Here is an 18,274-nt window from a genome sequence, read left to right as displayed (position 1 = left end):
ACGCAGAACTCGCAAACTCGGGGGGGGGGGGGGGGGGGACTGTCTTGACTCGTCGGGATAATTTCCATTGCAGTGGGGCTGGCTTTGCTGATGCTCAGCGACGGAAACTTCAAAGTCAAATTAAAATATTTTTATACGTGCTCTCCGACTCCGGTGTGTGGACAGCGCTGACACTGCATACCAAGGAAACGAAAAATGTCTCTTTTGCGATGTCTCAAAACTGTGTCAGTACTCCTTTAGTGTCTCACTGCGTGGTGACCTTGATCGAAACACGGCAGGCGGAAAAAAATGCCCCCACCTCCCCGAAGGGAACCGTGAGGAAATGCGAATGCATTTCTTGCGCCGAGAGAGGGTACCGTTGCCGTCAGACATTCGCCTTCACCGACTTCTGCCATCGCCTTGAGAGGCGCCCAGGCAGCGAACGGTCGAGAGTGAGGCTCGAGCGGACGGGAGAGTGGGGCGCAGGGAGGAGAGAGAGCAAACGGCGAGAGAAGGAGCGGCGAAGCACTGCACCTACCCTCTCCTACACTCTCTCACACCACATGCTCCGGTTGCTAGGGGCGAGGATAAGCGCGCGCGCCCGCAGCTGTTGCTATGAGAGAGGGCACCGCGGACAACGCCGGACGCCTGACATAGCCCGACTAAGAAATGCATTCGCATTTTAAAAAACTGATACAAAAACCCATGCGACCTTCTTTGAGCGCGAGGCCAGTGTAGAGGGTACGGCTCTTTGTGACGTCATCATGACCTCACAAATCGCCGAAATTTGGGGGACATCACATGCCGTCACGCGATGTCATTACATATGACATCGTCGCTTAGTCAAAGGTAGGCCGACCCAAGAGCTAATACAATACCATGTATGGTGCAGAAAGCTTCAATGGGGAGTGGGGGAGATGAACAAGGCAATTGGCTCAAAACACCGTGGTAATTTAATGCGCATCTCTCACACAGCGGCTCGTCATATGTTGCGAGAAGTCTGGTTCTCGACTGTATAACTTAAGGCCTTACGAAGTGTGCGGCAAGGCTTTCGCCATCAAGTGTTACAGAGAGTGTAACAAGCTGCCGAAATGTTTCTTATTTATGTGACACTAATTCGAAAGACCTCCCTTACATGCCTCTATCTATGACCATTTCAAGCGATGAGTTGTAGCACCCTATAGTAGTGTCAGTGGAGTGTGGAGCCACGTTCGTTATTTACTTGGTTAGTTAGTTAAGTTAGTTATTTATGAAGCCACGTTCGTTGTTTACTTGTTTAGTTAGCTAGTTAATCAGTCACTCACTAACTCAGTTATAGTTAGTTAGTTAGTCAGTTAGTCAGTTAGTTAGTTAGTTAGTTAGTTAGTTAGTTAGTTAGTTAGTTAGTTAGTTAGTTAGTTAGTTAGTTAGTTAGTTAGTTAGTTAGTTAGTTAGTTAGTTAGTTAGTTAGTTAGTTAGATTCGTACCTCGCTAATTCGTGCTGTGGATCGTTTTCGTCCAGAATTTTTTCATCTGTTTGACGAAGCCGAGAAGCAACCAAATTTTGCAGCTGCGCACATAGACCCACAAGAGGCGGATGTTGAATTTCATCCAGTGAAACACGAGCCACCTCTGATGCCTCAACAAACTGTGCGACACAACGATGGGCACCACATACCATGGAATCGCACAGACACGCAAGGGAATGTTCTAGGTCTCATTATAGTGCGAATATTTATGAGATCTAACGGCCAATAATATACTCGAACAACCTTCAATGTTCTAGATCTCATTATAGTGCGAGTATTTATGAGATCTAACGGCCAATAATATACTCGAACAACCTTCAAACGATTCGGACGCATTGGGCACCATACCAGGCATGAATGTCTCCTAGGGAGGAATGACGCAATCGCACCCGAGTTAATCGTGAATAATTACATTTAAGTGAAGCTTTCATTACCCACAGATATCAGTGGCGGTATCACTCGCGAAAAACGCGGCGTCGGCGAGTGCGCAGAAAATGCGGCCTCCGAAAGTGCGCCGGTCCCATGCGCATTTGTATGAGCCGTTTCCCAATGATTGGATGCTCTCTGGATCGTGGTCTTCTCGGTGATCGGCCGTTTCTGATACGACAATCTGATCTTTTTGTCGGGGTGACTTGTCATTTCACGTTGCCAGATTTCATTGCTGCCTGGGTATGAACGCATGACCGTCGTTGTTGCCTGTGGCAACTGAAGCGTTGCCCTGCTAAGCACGTGGATGAAGGTCCGATTCCGGCATGGAGGAAGGAGGGAACATTGTGCAATGCGAACGAAAGAAAGAAAGAAAGAAAGAAAGAAAGAAAGAAAGAAAGAAAGAAAGAAAGAAAGAAAGAAAGAAAGAAAGAAAGAAAGAAAGAAAGAAAGAAAGAAAGAAAGAAAGAAAGAAAGAAAGAAAGAAAGAAAGAAACGTAGTACGTCGGGCACCCACATGCAAAGCTTCGCTCTCTCCCCATTTCCTTGTAGAAGGGCTCCCGAATTTTTAGTTCAAGGCAATGCACCTTACAGTCTATTTAAGAGGAGTGTGCAATTTCAAAGAGCTTTAGAAGGAAACGACGGCTGGGTCCACGGCTCCAGAGGGAGATAAGCATGAGAGAAAGGCAGGAAGGTCAACCAGAATTGAAACATCCGGTTTGCTACCCTGCGCTAGGGGGAAGGGGAAATGTAAAGAAGCGTGGCCTACGATATAGTATATTCGAATCGCACAGCACTAAATGTCATCTTCGTGCAAGGTTCTAGCACTACTGCAATCGTGATGGTAACATGAATGTACTGTCTCCTGCAAGATCTTGTCTGTCTGTCTGTCTGTCTGTCTGTCTGTCTGTCTGTCTGTCTGTCTGTCTGTCTGTCTGTCTGTCTGTCTGTCTGTCGGTTTCTTTCTTTCTTTCTTTCTTTCTTTCTTTCTTTCTTTCTTTCTTTCTTTCGTTCTTTCTTTCTTTCTTTCTTTCTTTCTTTCTTTCTTTCTTTCTTTCTTTCTTTCTTTCTTTCTTTCTTTCTTTCTTTCTTTCTTTCTTTGGTTGACCATACGCTACTTCGTTCGTCCGTTAGTTTGCTGCTTATTCGTGCTGCTTTTTTTTTCTAAGTTTACTAATACGCTCCTCAAGTAGTAGACATAAATAAAATGCCACTGAGATGCGGTACTTTTCCACTCGCACTTAATAAAAGAAAGCTAAGAATAAAAAGACGATCCGAAACTCCGCAACAAACGCTCCATCCATAAAAAAAAAGACATATATACTTGCAGAACAGTTAAGTCCACACGCATACGGAGGGCCGCAGCAGCGATAAAAATAAAACCCACAGGTCTACATGCAATCGATGTCTCGGTTTCTCACGCAGCAGCGACTTCCGGACTTGCGACAGACAACTAATCCTCAGAAGGCAACCCCGACGTGGCATTTTTTATTTATTTTCTTTGAGTTCTCGTTTCTAGAAACACCCGCTGGAATCTTCTTTTTTTTTAATTTCAATCACGGCAATGGCTCGGCTGTTCTTCGATACGGCACGAAGGTGGGAGGGAGGGGAGGGGAGGGGTCAGCGTCCTCGGAGGAGTCATGCAACTCTGTCTGTCTTTGCCGCGGAGAGGGGACTCCATACAACCGGCACGTAAGTCTCTTTCCTCGAACTGTCCGGCTGTATGTCTCTCTTCTAACTCCACAGGAAGGGGCGCCTCGAATGCTTTCTTGCTCGTCGTTGATGGGTTGATGCACTTGGTGTTCGATCGTGACCGATACCGGCGTGAGACCGTGCTGCGGTCGTCGGAAAGACGGTAGCCCTTCGCTCGCTTGCCGTGACTCGTCCGTTCGGTTACGGCCAGAAGGTCAAACCGCAGAGAAACAACACAAAAAGGCTAATAAAGATGGTGGGAGAGAAGGGTACGTGTCCGGATGCCGTCCTGTCCAATGTCATCTTCGTGCAACGGTTGGGAAGATACGGAGGACCAACCAGAGGAGGAGGGAACAACCTACGGTCCGGTCTTCGCGCATCTTGTCCCCGGAACTACGAGACACGTTCAGTCGCATCCCGGGATATACAGCCGATAGGATCGATACGAGATCGAACGAAGCCATAGGACTTTGCTGCACGAAGAGAAGGACGGAGATGCTGCGTTGTGCGCCGTTGCTGCTGCTCCTGGTGGCGGCCCTTGCCGCGGCACAGGACTCCACCGTGCAACCCCGTGAGTGCACTTACTTAAAGGTACACCAAATAGAAAAAGAAAAAAAGAGGCAAAGTATGCACTAAGTCGCGCAGGCTTGAAGTGGCAAAACTGGACGATTCTGAAGTCTAATCTGGCTGCTTCTAGGTTGTTGCTATAGGCTTTAGCTATAGGTTATGCTAGGTTGTTCCTAGGTTGCTTCTAGATTGTTGATAGGCTTTAGCTAAGTGATGCTGGCTTGTTTCTACGTTGATTCTCAGCGCAGAGAGGTTCGAGTTAAACCACAGACCATCACTGACACGACACTGATGTCCAAACTCAAGAGACAGAACCTCGCTCTGAGACCAAGCGACCTCTAATAGATCTACGGGCACGTCGTCGTTGGCGTAGGGCTTCCATCGCTTCGGGGTCTTCCCGCAGCCGCCGTTGCCCTCCTCGTTCCTTAGTATTCTCTCGTACGTGCTCGGGGTCTTCAGCTTGCCGCCGTCGGTTCACAGCCATTTGGTGGGCTAACTGTTGCATTCTTCATTTTTAGTGGACCAGTGGTGAGTAGTGGGATTTACCCAACTTATGTGGCACACACCGGTTTATGGTACGTTTTACCTCCAGCTTCAACAGCTTTAATTGCTGTCAAAAACGACTTTTCGCGCATTAGTTAGTTACATTTTGAACCATACCAAAAGAGCACAACTCTGGCAGCCACAGGACGACTAATTTGGTAAAAGCAAAGAAACGCGCGAAAGGAAAATGCAGGTGGCGACGCCACCTTAAGGTTCCCGCGCCAACTCGTTGTGACGTCATAGAATTTCAAGGCGTCTACTAGGGCTCGAGTAGTTTTTTTAATTCTGAAAAATTAAGTATATGCATTGTCCTCCGAGGGGGCCAGAGACGTAACGTACCAAGTTCCAGCAAATTTTGTGAGCCAATGAGGACGGAATGTATAAAAAGGAATACTTTGATATGTGACGCCACGCCGACTTTACGTGCAGATATTTGGGCGTGAAATCTCAGTATGAGACCTGTAGCTTCATTTTCTCTTCCATTGATAAACCTATGATGGCAGCCGTCGGGTTTTCAACGAATACTTTATCGGTATAAATGGGCTGATTGCTCCACTTTACTGCCCGTTCAAATGGTGGCTGCCGGTTTTTCAACGAAGAATTTGTCTGTCTAAATTGACTGATTGTTTCACTTTACTGTACGTTTAAGGGTTATTAGATCAATTGTTAACACTAATTAGTTTTAAACGAACAAAACAGGCGAGTGGACGCACTGACGCGGACGGAGACGAGGCTTAGACGAGTGTCACTTGTGAAGTCGTAAACACGAAAGATTTTCACGTATAACTATGGCCATCGATTTTCTATTGTACCCGGACAGTCAGAGAGCTACATTTCTCTCTCTAGTGATTTCGGTAACGCGGTTCTTGGAAGAATAGAAAAAATCTCCAACCGTAGCGGGAGCCCGGCTCGGCGCCCATTCGGCAGAAAGCTCTGTGGCGACCTTCAGGGAGAAAGTCATCTCTTTGATTTCCCGAATAGCCGGAACCTTTAGTTGAATTCTTTGAGGTCGCTCTCAGGCATACGACGGCATTGTACTGTGCGCATTATATCGGCTGATAATGATGGTTGGTATGTGACCCCGTTGTACGACTGTGCATACTGCATCGTCCCGAGGCCCTCGTATACATTGCCTACGTTGAACAGTGAACACAACCGTCTTTTTAAACGTTGACTAACGCTTGCTATCGTTCGTTTATGTCGGATATTTTTAAACCTATTTCAGAGGGAAGATTGTTTTTTTTAAAAAATCGCAGTTTCATTGCAAGGGCGGAGCAATGAATGCGATAGCAACAAAGTGTGATGTTATACGAAGCAAGGCTGGCAGCTAACTCTTTTGGATCCGGTCTCGCGTAACCTGCAAAACGCTGGCGTAAGAGAATACGGCTGCTCCAGGGAGAGGTTCAATACATCGGCTTAAAAAAAAATAAGATGGCTTTCGCCATCGGGTGGACTGAGGCGGATGCGTAGGGACCCTGTGAGTTTTTACAGAATTTGACAATATGGCGAAATCCTACAGTGTCGATAATAATATTGCACCGCACAGTTATTACGAGAATTTGATTTATTGAACACATTTTGTCTTCAGGGGCACTCCTTCCCATAGTGTCTTCCACCCACTTTTCTGTAACGGAGTCATCAGCAACGTCCGATAATTTCCGGCCAAATTCAGCTACTATAATTACTGACGTATTGCCAGCTCTGGCTACTTTTTGGCTAACGTTGGCTATAAGTTGTCATAACAGAAACACTGTCTTCCTTCAAAATGAATTCGATGATTGAGTTGTCTACTAATTGAGTTCTTTTTTTTTTCTGAAGTGTGATGAACGGTTAAGGGCAAGCCTACGCATCTATTTACACTAATTGATCCAACAGACACATAAACCAAGGAAAGCACAGAGGAAATTATTTGTTGTTTTTAACTGTAGTGCAGTAATTATAACATAGCTTGAAACGAATTAAAGTGGATGAAGAAGCACCCTTTCCGTCCGTAGAGTCCGAAGCCACAACCTTCAAATAACGCGTCCGCCGCTGTTCCCCGTCCACTATTTAGGGTATTTTAGAGCGCAGCTCGTAGGCGCCCGTTCCTGTGTTGAGCGGCGTCGCCGTTGGCGTTGTCGGCGTAACCGATAGAGCGAACAAACACGAAAGAGAGCGAACGCGGAGTCTGTCGATATCACGAGTCACTGGCCTCTAACCTCGCTTTCTTCCTCCTTAACGCTCGCTGGCCCCTCGGTCGGAGCTCGTGCGCATGCTGGGTTGGCACGTGCACTGCGGCTGGTTTCGCTTGTCGTAACGGGCCTGTCGGCGTTTCGCAGCCCCACTCCAGCGCTGGCAGTTTCTGTGGCAATATGTAACGAATGTTACATTGCTACAACTGCGGATAGCCGAAACTTTCAAACACAGTTGGCGTTGCCCCAACACGAAGCTACGCTCAGAATTCGCACTAGGCAGTATCGTAATCGTCGGGGAAGTTTTGCGCCTGTAGCCCGGGAGTGTTAAATCCGAAGTTTGTGTAATTCGAAAGGTTCGCGTAATTTGAACGTTGTGGGTTCGGGCCCCACCGACGGCAAAGGCGCTTTTTCGTCCACTGCAATTCGTCTCAATTTATATCATAATTATTACACTGCGGTTAAAAACAACAAATAATGTCGCCTATACTTTCCTTGGCTTTTGGTTGTGTATAACAAAGAAACGAGCCACTCGAACAATCCCCTTTTCGTATTTACACTATATTCTATGGTTCTTCATGTAGCACACACAGAACTGTATAATAGTAGCATATCTACAATGCTAAAATGTATGTTTTCAAGATCGTGTCGCGTTCTCGCTTTCGTGGTGCAACGAGCCCAATTGACACACACACACACACACACACACACACACACACACACACACACACACACACACACACACACACACACACACATATATATATATATATATATATATATATATATACATATATATATATATATTATATATATATATATATATATATATATATATATATATATATATATATATATATATATATATATATATATATATGCGTGTGTGTGTGTGTGCGATCAATAAATGTATTGTGCTTGCGAGGTCTGATGATATAGAATATGTGTGTGCCTAACAGCGTCCGTGTAATGTCCGGCCTACACGAATAACTGAACGTCCGCGGCGTCTTACCTGCTCCGGAATGGCTTCCGCTACACGCTGTTAACGGAAAGCCCAACCTTCCAGACGTGCTGCGCGGATTCTCACACCACTTACTGTTATCGCGTACAAGACCAAACCCCTGAACTTTCACAAGGAACGAAAGAAAGGCTCCATTAGAATATACAGGAAATATGCAGGTGTTTGCCTATCGAAGATCAGAAGCGTGGCTTGGTGCGTAGCCTTCGAGATCTCGTGCCGCCTTGATTTGGTTGGTAACAACTTTATTGATAGTCCTGCCGAGCTTTCACCGACCGGGCCCTAGGTCTCACACGTGGGGACGTCAAGGTCTTGCCTCACCGCCGTCTCGCGGGCCTGCTGGACAGCCCAAAGTTGGTCGCCGAGGCTGGGGCTGCGAAAGGCAGCGGCCCACCGCGGCAGAAGGGTTCCGGAGTTCGCACCTCGCGGGTTTTTATTGAATCGAATAATTAATCACATCAACCAGCACCAAGTTAGTAGCTCAGCTATTCAATCTGATCGTTTCTGAACAGCAGAAGGCCCACGCAGTTACCTGCCGCGTCAGCGAATATGTTAACGATAACGAGGAGTGCACGCGTAGGGGACACGACCTTAGGCTGCATCCTTTGTTGTGCTCATCATTATCGTGTTTTTTCTTTGTTTTTCGCGCTGGTTGTGTATGTCTCCATTTTGAAACAGGCGCAAATTATCCCAGCTATTCAAAGCCTTTTACTGCCTCTAAATCGCATGGCGAGCCAGCCGCTAGCCCTCCGGAGACGTCGGTGACGTCTACTGGGGTGCCCGAGACATCTTCGAAGGCGGTTCCGGCTCCGACGTCGGCTGCGGCTCCGGCCGCGGTTCCTGCTACGGCTCCGGATACGGTTCCGGCTGCTGCACCACAGGAGGCGCCCAGCGGCGGAGATGATGACGACGAGCTGACGGAGCGTCAGACGTTGTCAAAGGCTGCCACGGTGCTGTGCCGAACAAGCCCACGAGGAAAGAACGACCCCAACGTGCGAGGGTTCGCTTACACGGTAAGGGCGGGGCGGCAACTGCTGAGGACCCGCTTGCACGTGAACTTTTACGCACAGTTCGTGCTGTTTGCAAACGCTGAGCGGACCGTTCACACCGCCGTTTTCGGAAGCGAATATATACGCGACGCACTTCCCCTTTTGCGTTGGTCGCTCGCTTCTGGACAGTGAGAGCTTCGCGGTCACATTTCCCTGTAATTTCCTGTGTGGAGGGGAGGACCATTCACACACTGGCGGTTCACAGCTGGCGGTTACGGAAGCGAAATCGAAACTATATACGCTTTGCATGCGTGCGCCACTTCTGGACAATGAGGTCATTGTGTTATACATACATACATACATACATACATACATACATACATACATACATACATACACACACACATACATACATACATACATACATACATACATACATACATACATACATACATACATACATACATACATACATACATACATAGACTTCCTGCACATTACAGTGGAGCAGCAAGGACGTGTTGTACGGCTATAGAACTTAGTTTAGACTCTCAAGGGACATCTCATCAATATTCAAACGCTCGACGCAATTAGCTCTGCTATAAATAAGACCGCTGGAAGAATTAAACACTCATGTAATGCATCGTCTAAGCCTGAGGCGTATCATAAGTATCACCTTGCCGTCTATAAGCCCTACTACAGCCACATGATATATTCTTATACCGGTGTCACACGGGCACTTTTGACCGCGATCAGGGCCGATCCGGATTCGGCTCAATCCGTATCAAGTGCTGCTACAAGGTCACTTTTAATCGCATTCAGGCCCGATCGGGATCAAGAGGATCGCGATCTGCGCATCGAGGTTTGTCTGCAACAAACTCGATCCGGATTAGGCTGTACTGTGTAGCAGCGGCCAACTTGTTATCGCGATCAAGAAGTACGATTGGTACGATTCGGATCGGCCCTGATCGCGATCAGAAGTACCCGTGGGGCACTTGTATTAGAAGAATTGTTATGTTATTATACGTCCATTCCTTCAGGAACGCTTTCTAGAGTTCGACGAAGGTTGCAAGTGATTGCCTTGCGACAGTCAGCCGAATGACAAAGCTGATTCCACCAACCAAAGCGAATCGATGCGCGATATTGTTTGAACAGCTATAGCATATGATGCTTCAAGTGTGTTTCTTTTTGCTTGAATCTCTGCAGAACAACCGCTGCGTAGCGCTTTGCCGGAATGGTTACGGAATTCCCTGGAGACAGTCGTTCACCGCGCAGACATCATGCGGCAGTGGAATGGTCAGTATCTATCTATCTATCTATCTATCTATCTATCTATCTATCTATCTATCTATCTATCTATCTATCTATCTATCTATCTATCTATCTATCTATCTATCTATCTATGTGTGTGTGTATGTATGTATGTATGTATGTATGTATGTATGTATGTATGTATGTATGTATGTATGTATGTATGTATGTATGTATGTATGTATGTATGTATGTGTGTGTGTGTGTGTGTGTGTATGTATGTATGTATGTATGTATGTATGTATGTATGTATGTGCTCACGTGAATGCCGTGCGTAGGTTTGCGTCAACCGGGAGTGTATGCAAGCGGGCACCAGCAAGGACATGCAGACCTGCACCACCATCTTCAACCAGAGCCGCCGCAAGTTCAAGCAGCTGTTCAACTTCCGCGTCGAAGCTGGGGTGAGTCTCACGTTGTTGTTCGAATTCCGAACAGAATTCATCTGCTGCAATGCACTGGTTGAGAAGAACCGTTCAGCAGCGTAGACGGTCGAAAACCGAGCTGCTCTGCGCGAGTGCCGAAATGTCGCAGTGTGAGGTTCTACACGCTGTTGCCCACCGCACTCGCAGTGCCAGATTGTACACAGGAAACCATTTCGTTGCAGCGGAGACTTTAGAAGAGAAGCACGCGATTTCGCTTGTTTGTTAAGCATGAAATGCTTTTTGCTCACGTTGTCGGTGGCCTTCGAGTGACCTTGAGCCAAAAGCCACCATCCGGGCATCGTTGCGAGAACCAAAAGATACATCCAGGCAACCAGCCTTTTGGCTGGTTGTCGGGATGTCTTGCGATTTTATGGCTGCCAAACGAGAAGGGTCACCCTCACACACAGAGTGAAATGGTCTGGGGCTCTTGTGATATTTAGAAGTTATTTCAAGGCCACCGAAAACTGGGAAATTCTAGGAAGCTGACATGCTTTTTGGCGGTGCACTCTTATAGTCAGTGACTAATGTTCTTGCTTCAAACTTATTGCCGAATTGCCTTCTCGCAGGTGATCTCGGCTTGTCGGCTCCGGTGTTACAACCCCAACACGGCTGAGTCCCTGCGCGTCAACAGGGACGACGGCGAAAGGTGCCAGAACGTGAGTATATGCGCACGCACCGTCCGTGTTGTAGCAGAAGTCTCGCTTCCTCCAACTTTTCTTGGCAATGAATTAGGAAAGGCCATGGGTGCACGGGGGCGGAGCTACTGCACATGTACTGCTCCACGAAGTAGTCTAGTTCGGCGCGCGTCTCAAATTTAGTTTTGGTTTGTGGACGTTCCGTATCTGCTGTGACGGCTGTTTGATTATTCGAGCGGCCGTCACAGGCTAAGACAGCAATTTGTGAGTGAAATTCGTCACATGTTCCTTCGGCCAGTCGTCGGAAAAGCTGGAGGGTGACGAGTGCTCACCTGAAGACGAAGACGCCATTTTGACTGCGAGGTGCACGTAAAAGGTGCGACGTTTACACAAGCGCAAAAACGCGAAATGAAACTGCATAAAGTAAAATAAATATAAATATCTCCTTGGTGCGTGATGACCCACTTTTCAGACAGCGTCCCGTAGAAAATAAAGTAATGTTGTTGTTTTTTATCCTCACGCAGACAACACGGACGCAATCGTGGGACTGTATATTCAGCGGTAGCACACCGCGCGGTTCGGCTCTGCAGTCTTCGCTTCACTGGCAATAAAAGTTGCCCGCGAGTATAGCCCACCCGTGGCGGCTGCGCCAGCGGCCGACCCATTTGCCCACATGTGCGCGTGCATGCCTACGTTCGTTATCAATGCTTGCCCTTTCGGACGAAGCTGTGGCATTTTACAGAAGAGCTGTTATGGTCGAGGTGTGCCGTGGGTAAGAACCGGCACGCGCTCAATCATAGCCCAAGCTCTCGGTGCGGATCGATGGTTAACTAGATCGAGGGGCTGCAACGTGCGGCCCCTAATCGTTGCTTGCCGCCCGTGTGTTCCCTTGTTAACTTTTAGTGGCCCAGTGTGGTGATCAGCGGGATTTGTCCAATTTCTGTGACACATACACGCTAGAGTTTTAGAGCCGAGCTGTTATGGTCGATGTTTGTCTACAGGCATGGAGAGAAGAGATAGAAACACACAGACTAAAAAAGAGATAAAAGATAGAGCAAAGCCATGTATAGTGTCTTATAGCAAGGGGGGGAGGGACTGGTGGAAGCGTAAAAGCCTAGCCAAGTCAGGACGAGCTAGGTGTCCACCAGCTCTGCCGTGACCCAGTTTTGTACGACTTATAGTGCAACTGAGCTGCGCTAATTTGTTTTTATTCGAGGACTATGGAGCCCAATGTTCACTAAATGAGTTGGGCATCAGGGGCGTAGCCAGAAATTTTTTTCGGGGGGGGGGGGGTTCAACCATACTTTATGTATGCTCGTGCGTGCGTTTGTATGTGCGCGTCTATATATACGCAAGCAAAACTGCAAAATTTCGGGGGGGGGGGGGGTTGAACCCCCCCCCAACCCCCCCCTTTGGCTACGCCCCTGTTGGGCATTGTGTGTACCGGTACCCAAAGGATTGCTGCGGTTTTGAGCAGCTAGCTCGCTGTGTACAGCACAGGACACGCATATACAGGGCACCGCCCAAGCCATCCCACGGCAACAATGCACATTTCTTGGAATATTACTGATCAGAATACTACCATATTACAACTTGCTGCTGCTACTACTAGTTGTACTACTACTACTACTACTACTACTACTACTACTACTACTACTACTAGGAAGAGCAATTCTTTGGGAAACTTGGTGGTACATGTCAAAGGCTAACAGCCAACACATAAACGCTCTTCTTTGTCTGTGTCGTTTTCGCGTTGTTAGCCTTTGACATTACTACTACCAGGCGCGTAGGCAAAGGGGGGGGGGGCCCGAAATTCGTCCAGCCTTTTATATTCTTGGGCAACTTTTTTTTCTTTTTGCCATGAAAAGACTTTCTTTCGAATAATTACGCCTTGCCCCTCACCCCCCCCCCCCCGAAAAAAAATCCTGGCTACGTGCCTGACGACTACTACTACTACTACTACTACTACTACTACGACTACTACTACTACTTAGTGCTAATAGATGTGAGCCTTCTGGTCCTAGCTGGTCCATGCTGGGACCAGATGGGAGCCAACTGGTCCCAGCTGCGGACCAGTCGGAACCAATAGGTTTCAGGCTGGAACCACTTGGTCCCAGTTCATTAACAGTTACACATTTTCACCTGTATTACTACTGCTGCTGCAAGTAAACCTGTTTTTCGGTTCCTGGTGCAGCGCCTGTACGAGGGCACCTGTCGTGGAGGCGTCTGCCGCTCTCCGAACGAGGCCATCGCGGCGATCGGGTCGGTGATCCCGATCCCGTACCAGGAGGCCAACGCTTTCTCGAACCCCAACGACCACAACGTCGAGGTCGAGGAGCCAGGCTTCGGCGATGAGTTCGCCCACGACGGCTTCCCCTCGGACCGCTTCGAAGACGGCTTCGGGGGAAGACCTGTGCAGACGCGCTTCCCCGCCGTCCCCGTGCACTCCGCCGCCGCAGTCCCGGAGACCAACGGCACGCTCATCGCATGACCTGGACCACGGTGGACCCTACGGTGCATTTCGCGTGCGCCTACCACTATTTATGACTATTTATATATGACGATCCACCGAATAAAGAGTAAGATCTCTGCGTATCTAAACGCCTCCGCTGTGTTCGTTCATACTGCACCTGTGTTGAAACAGCGATGTGACTATTCATTTAAGTGCAGTTAGGCTAGTTAGGCACAGCAGGAGCTGAGGACGCTCATGAAACAAGACAGCACCGTTTGGCTGTTTGTTAGATAAGTCACGGCCGAACTTGAAAATGTGTCCAAACATAGTTTGAATATGCCGCGCTGAAACGTGCCTTGAGGGCGCCACAAATGGCATAACCACAAGTGACTCTTACTTTGTTTATATTAACACCGGACATTTTTAATAATGTCTTTTTTTGTTTATTAGTTACAAATAATTTAAAACACAAACTTGTTTGCTTGATTTGCACCGAGCCTTACTATAGCCATACGGAGCCTGGGACAGAGCTACATCCAATACGATTAACCGTGCAAATAACGTGGGGTCACGCCGCCGCTATTTTCCGGGCAATATCAGAGCGCGGAGCAACAGAACTGAAAGTTTGGTGCGTAGTGCTTTGAATCGAACGCCGTCGTTCACTTTCTTTTGTGTGGACGACGACCAACAGATGTGAACAGCGGAGAAAAAAAAAAAAAAAGGACTGAAAGGACGCCATGGCGAGCAGATTTACCCTCTTGCCTCGCACGTTGAGGCGAGTTCTACAACGACCGCTCAACTCCGCATCCCCGGTCGCCAGTACGGTGCGGTTCTCATGCGTCCTTTCGACCCCGTCGCCTGTGTTGCCGTCACTGCTTCACACAAACGCCGTCGCGTCCATCTTCTCGTCTCGAAGGTTCTTAAAGAGTGAAACGTCTCAAAAGGCGGCGCAGCAAGACTTCGACGAGAGCGAGTGGACCACCATCTTCCGCTACCCGCACATCAGGTTCGTCCAAATGCTGTGTCGATTCAAGATCTACCAGTGCTTCGCCACGTTCGCCGTCACGCCGCCGCTGCTGTTCTCCGAGTACGCGCAATGGATGCCGTCGTACGCCAATTCCGCCCTCCTGTCGCTCATGGCGTCCGCGACGGTCGTCCTCTTCCTGACGGGCTTCGTCTCCGAGCGCATCGTCGGCATGATGTACGTCAACAAGGACTGCACCAAGCTGCGTGTTGGTCGCCTGAACTTCTGGGGGCGTCGGCAGGACCACGTGTACGACGTCAAGGACGTCGCCCACTTCGCGGACTCCGGCCAAGCCTGGGGGTCGTGGTACGTCGAGCTGCACCGTTTCAGCTCGCCGAACGACCCTCTCATCGTGTCCCTCAGGCACGGCGGCATCGTGGACAAGGAACTGTTCAGCAAAGTGTTCGGCCAGGACGTGGCGTAGTTCTTATTAAATTGACTTCTAGCGCAGCTGTTTTTCGACATCTCATACCGGTGTCACACTGACACTTTCGATTGCGATCAGAGCCGATCCGGATTAGGCTCGATCCGGATCAGGTGTTTATCGCGCTTTTTAGTTGCGCTTGCCCTGTGCTTTTGTGTTCTTTCCTATACCGGTGTCACACGGGCACTTTTGATCGCGACCAGGGCCGATGCTGATCGGACTTCTTGATCGCAATCAACGAGTTGGTCGCTACTACACGGTACAGCCTAATCCGGATCGAGTCTGGCGCAGACGTCAGTCAAATCGCGATCACGGAGCCTGATCGCGATGCGTATATCGCGTTCGTCTTGATGCCGATCGGGCCTGATCGCGATTAAATGTGGCCGTGTAGCGCGTATCCTGTATCGGATTCGCGCTGTCCGCTTTTTAAGATAATGAGCGAACTAGCCCAGCAACAAATTTTGTTAAACTTTTAATCGCGATCTGGCTCCCAGTAAGCGGGTGCTTCAAGATCCAACAAACATATTTTCTTTAACCTTTTGTAGGAGCTGATTCACGAACAGAAACGAGTGTTTACAGATCAGATACAAGTGAACACAGGACCATTTTGTGCCTTAGTCCGGCTAGCTTTTGAGCTACACTCGGCACTTTTATCTTTCAAGTAATGTTCGTTAGCCTCCAAAGAAAAGTCAGCTGAATAATTAAAGCTTTGCAATTGAAAAAATCATTCCTATAGGCTGATCAGTGGTTCCAACTCAACTATTGTCAGCAGATAAGTGCCTATGATGTGCAGAAACATTGATCTATGCCATAATGAACGGAATGCACACAGTGAACCAGTCCTGCTGAAGAACTGCCAACTCGCATATTGAACAAACGCTAATTTAGACCTAGGTTTAGACCAAGCCAGGCTATGTAATGCGTGGAACAGACCAGTGCTATTGGTGAAAGAGAAATGCGTATCAAACGACTCTTGTAATGGTTAGTCCGACACTACGAAACTCACCGTGTGTTCACCAGTAGGCTTTATTCATTTCTTCTTTAGTAGGCATCATTAAGTCTTGGAGTTGACTCATCTACAACTGTATACAACACAGCCCTACCTAAGCAGCCGATTCCACAAAAAAAATTAAATGTTTACGACTGGCTGGCACACTAATTTCAATGCAACTTCCCCAGCCATCCCATTTAAGAGCAATTCGTGGCTAACAAAAAGCCTCCACTTGTGGCACGACTGGCTCATTCGAAGTTGGTGTGCAATTCATCCATCTAAGAAAACGGTACACTCCACTCTAGCGCCATGATCCACAGTTGTCTGAATTGCGATACAGGAGGCAACGTGAATGGATGAGATATTCCTTCGTCTGCAGCTACTAGTGTTGCCTTGACAACTTAGTATCAATTAGCTTAACTTGAGATACTGTTTTGGTATAATGTTTTTCCACCAATTGCTGCAAAGCTTTAGAACAAACGAATATCCTGGTTTCAGATGATGCAGATACAAAGTGCCTTCCCTGCAAAATGTTGCATGATGTGAGAGCCAGTGAATTACAGTAGACTCTCAATAAACGAAACTCTCTTAAATGAAATTGCTGCTTAAATGGAACAACTGCCTCTAACATGATTGGTTTTGTGCTTGAATTCTGCACCCCTTTTCATCTCTCAGTAAACGAAACTCCTGTTAAATGAAACATATTTTCCTGGCCCCTTCAGCTTTCGCTAGGCTAGGGAAACAAAATCCAAAGGAGAGCCGAATTCTTGGCTCGGGTATCTGGTAGTGGTACTTGCACCCCAGCGTTCATGTGTCCTGGTGCATTTCTTACGTTAACTTCGTGTTTTCAGCCCTCTGCCAAAGTACATCTTGGAGGCCACGCAGAAATAAGCGAGTGGCTGAGATCTCTGAAAGCTGCTGCACCCATCCCAGCTGCTCGCAAGAAGAGAGTCTGCTCTTTCAAAGAACTCGTTCAATTAATTTTCATTAACTATCACAACTGTTAATGTGTCCTTATCTTAAGTAAACTATTCCTCCGATATTGTATGCACCCAATATAAACCGTAACTTGAACCAGAATCACTGATTTTGTACCAGCTTGATTATAAAACACATTTTCCGAATATTCGGAAAACCGGAAGCAAGTGCGCTACTGGCAGTGCTTTGAAGAGAAAAAGAAGAGTCGATCGTTGCATTTGCCACTAACTTTTCTTGGTATGAAAGTCACTACTGCAACTCGCCAGAAATGACACGGGTTTAGGAATGTTGGGAACGAGTGTAGTTCCTCCACACGATGTTCGCGTGCATTGGCCCCAGGTATCCTCTGCTGTGTCGTTTGCGAGTTACGGACGCAGTATAAATAAAACACTAATTCGCCGTTTTCCACTAGTTATGTGGCATAAAGCATAGCTCGAATAACACCACAGCACACACCCTTGCTTCGGTCCTGCACTAATTTCCGCAAATTTCTTGCGCTTCCACTCTGGCCTTCCCAGAACAGTTTGTACGCACAACAGCAAAAGTTTGCAGGATGCAAAATGTTCGAGAAAGCTATATTCTCACTTTCTCTTCGAACATAACCTCCAAGTAAATGTTCCAGCATGTAGATGCCCTTGCAACCTACACTCACCAGCTAGATGAGAAGCATTACGCACTACAATCAAACCTCATTAAGACAAAGTCGCATTTGATACGAGAACAGCTGCGTTATATCCGACAATACGTTATAAACGAATATTCCCAACACTGTATTAATGGCAAGAATATTCGTCAGTTACTTTGTTATAACCGAAATTTGTTATATCTGTTGTTCGTTATATTGAAGTTTGACAGTAATAGAGCAGAAATTCGCATTTGTTGTGGAACCAACATCCCGTAAACTTTTTCCGTTGGATGTTACATGTTCTCCTCCGTGTATCTCGTTACAGAGTTCGTCAATGTTTGTGACCAAGAACAAGTGGCAGCCAGGCACAATAAAATGTCTCAAAAAGCAATGCGCTTGGTTTAGCATCGTATCTGCGTATAGCTAGCCTACATCAGAGCACCAAAACACACTACCTATGGCTATAACAGCTGCACGAGTTGGATATTAATGCTCTGTGAAAAGGCTGTCCATTAAGAA

General features: G+C 47.5%; 2 protein-coding genes across 2 annotated transcripts; both read left to right on the top strand.

Annotated features, from left to right (window-relative positions):
• The first annotated feature begins 3,964 nt into the window (after positions 1–3,964).
• On the top strand, positions 3,965–13,857 carry LOC119399925 (uncharacterized). The gene is made up of 6 exons (XM_037666821.2): positions 3,965–4,176; positions 8,643–8,917; positions 10,100–10,189; positions 10,483–10,605; positions 11,193–11,282; positions 13,456–13,857. Exons 1-6 carry the CDS (start codon positions 4,101–4,103, stop codon positions 13,750–13,752), a joined length of 951 nt encoding a protein of 316 aa, XP_037522749.1. The 5' UTR covers positions 3,965–4,100; the 3' UTR covers positions 13,753–13,857.
• A 436-nt stretch (positions 13,858–14,293) lies between these two features.
• LOC119399924 (transmembrane protein 186) lies at positions 14,294–15,190 on the top strand. Its single transcript, XM_037666820.2, has one exon. It carries the CDS (start codon positions 14,451–14,453, stop codon positions 15,159–15,161), a length of 711 nt encoding a protein of 236 aa, XP_037522748.1. The 5' UTR covers positions 14,294–14,450; the 3' UTR covers positions 15,162–15,190.
• Positions 15,191–18,274: the final 3,084 nt, after the last annotated feature.

This window comes from Rhipicephalus sanguineus, chromosome 7 (genome assembly GCF_013339695.2).
Source record: "Rhipicephalus sanguineus isolate Rsan-2018 chromosome 7, BIME_Rsan_1.4, whole genome shotgun sequence".
NCBI classification, from domain to species: Eukaryota; Metazoa; Arthropoda; class Arachnida; order Ixodida; family Ixodidae; genus Rhipicephalus; species Rhipicephalus sanguineus.
Note: the sequence above shows the minus strand (reverse complement) of the source record. Positions and strands in the feature narration are given on the sequence as shown.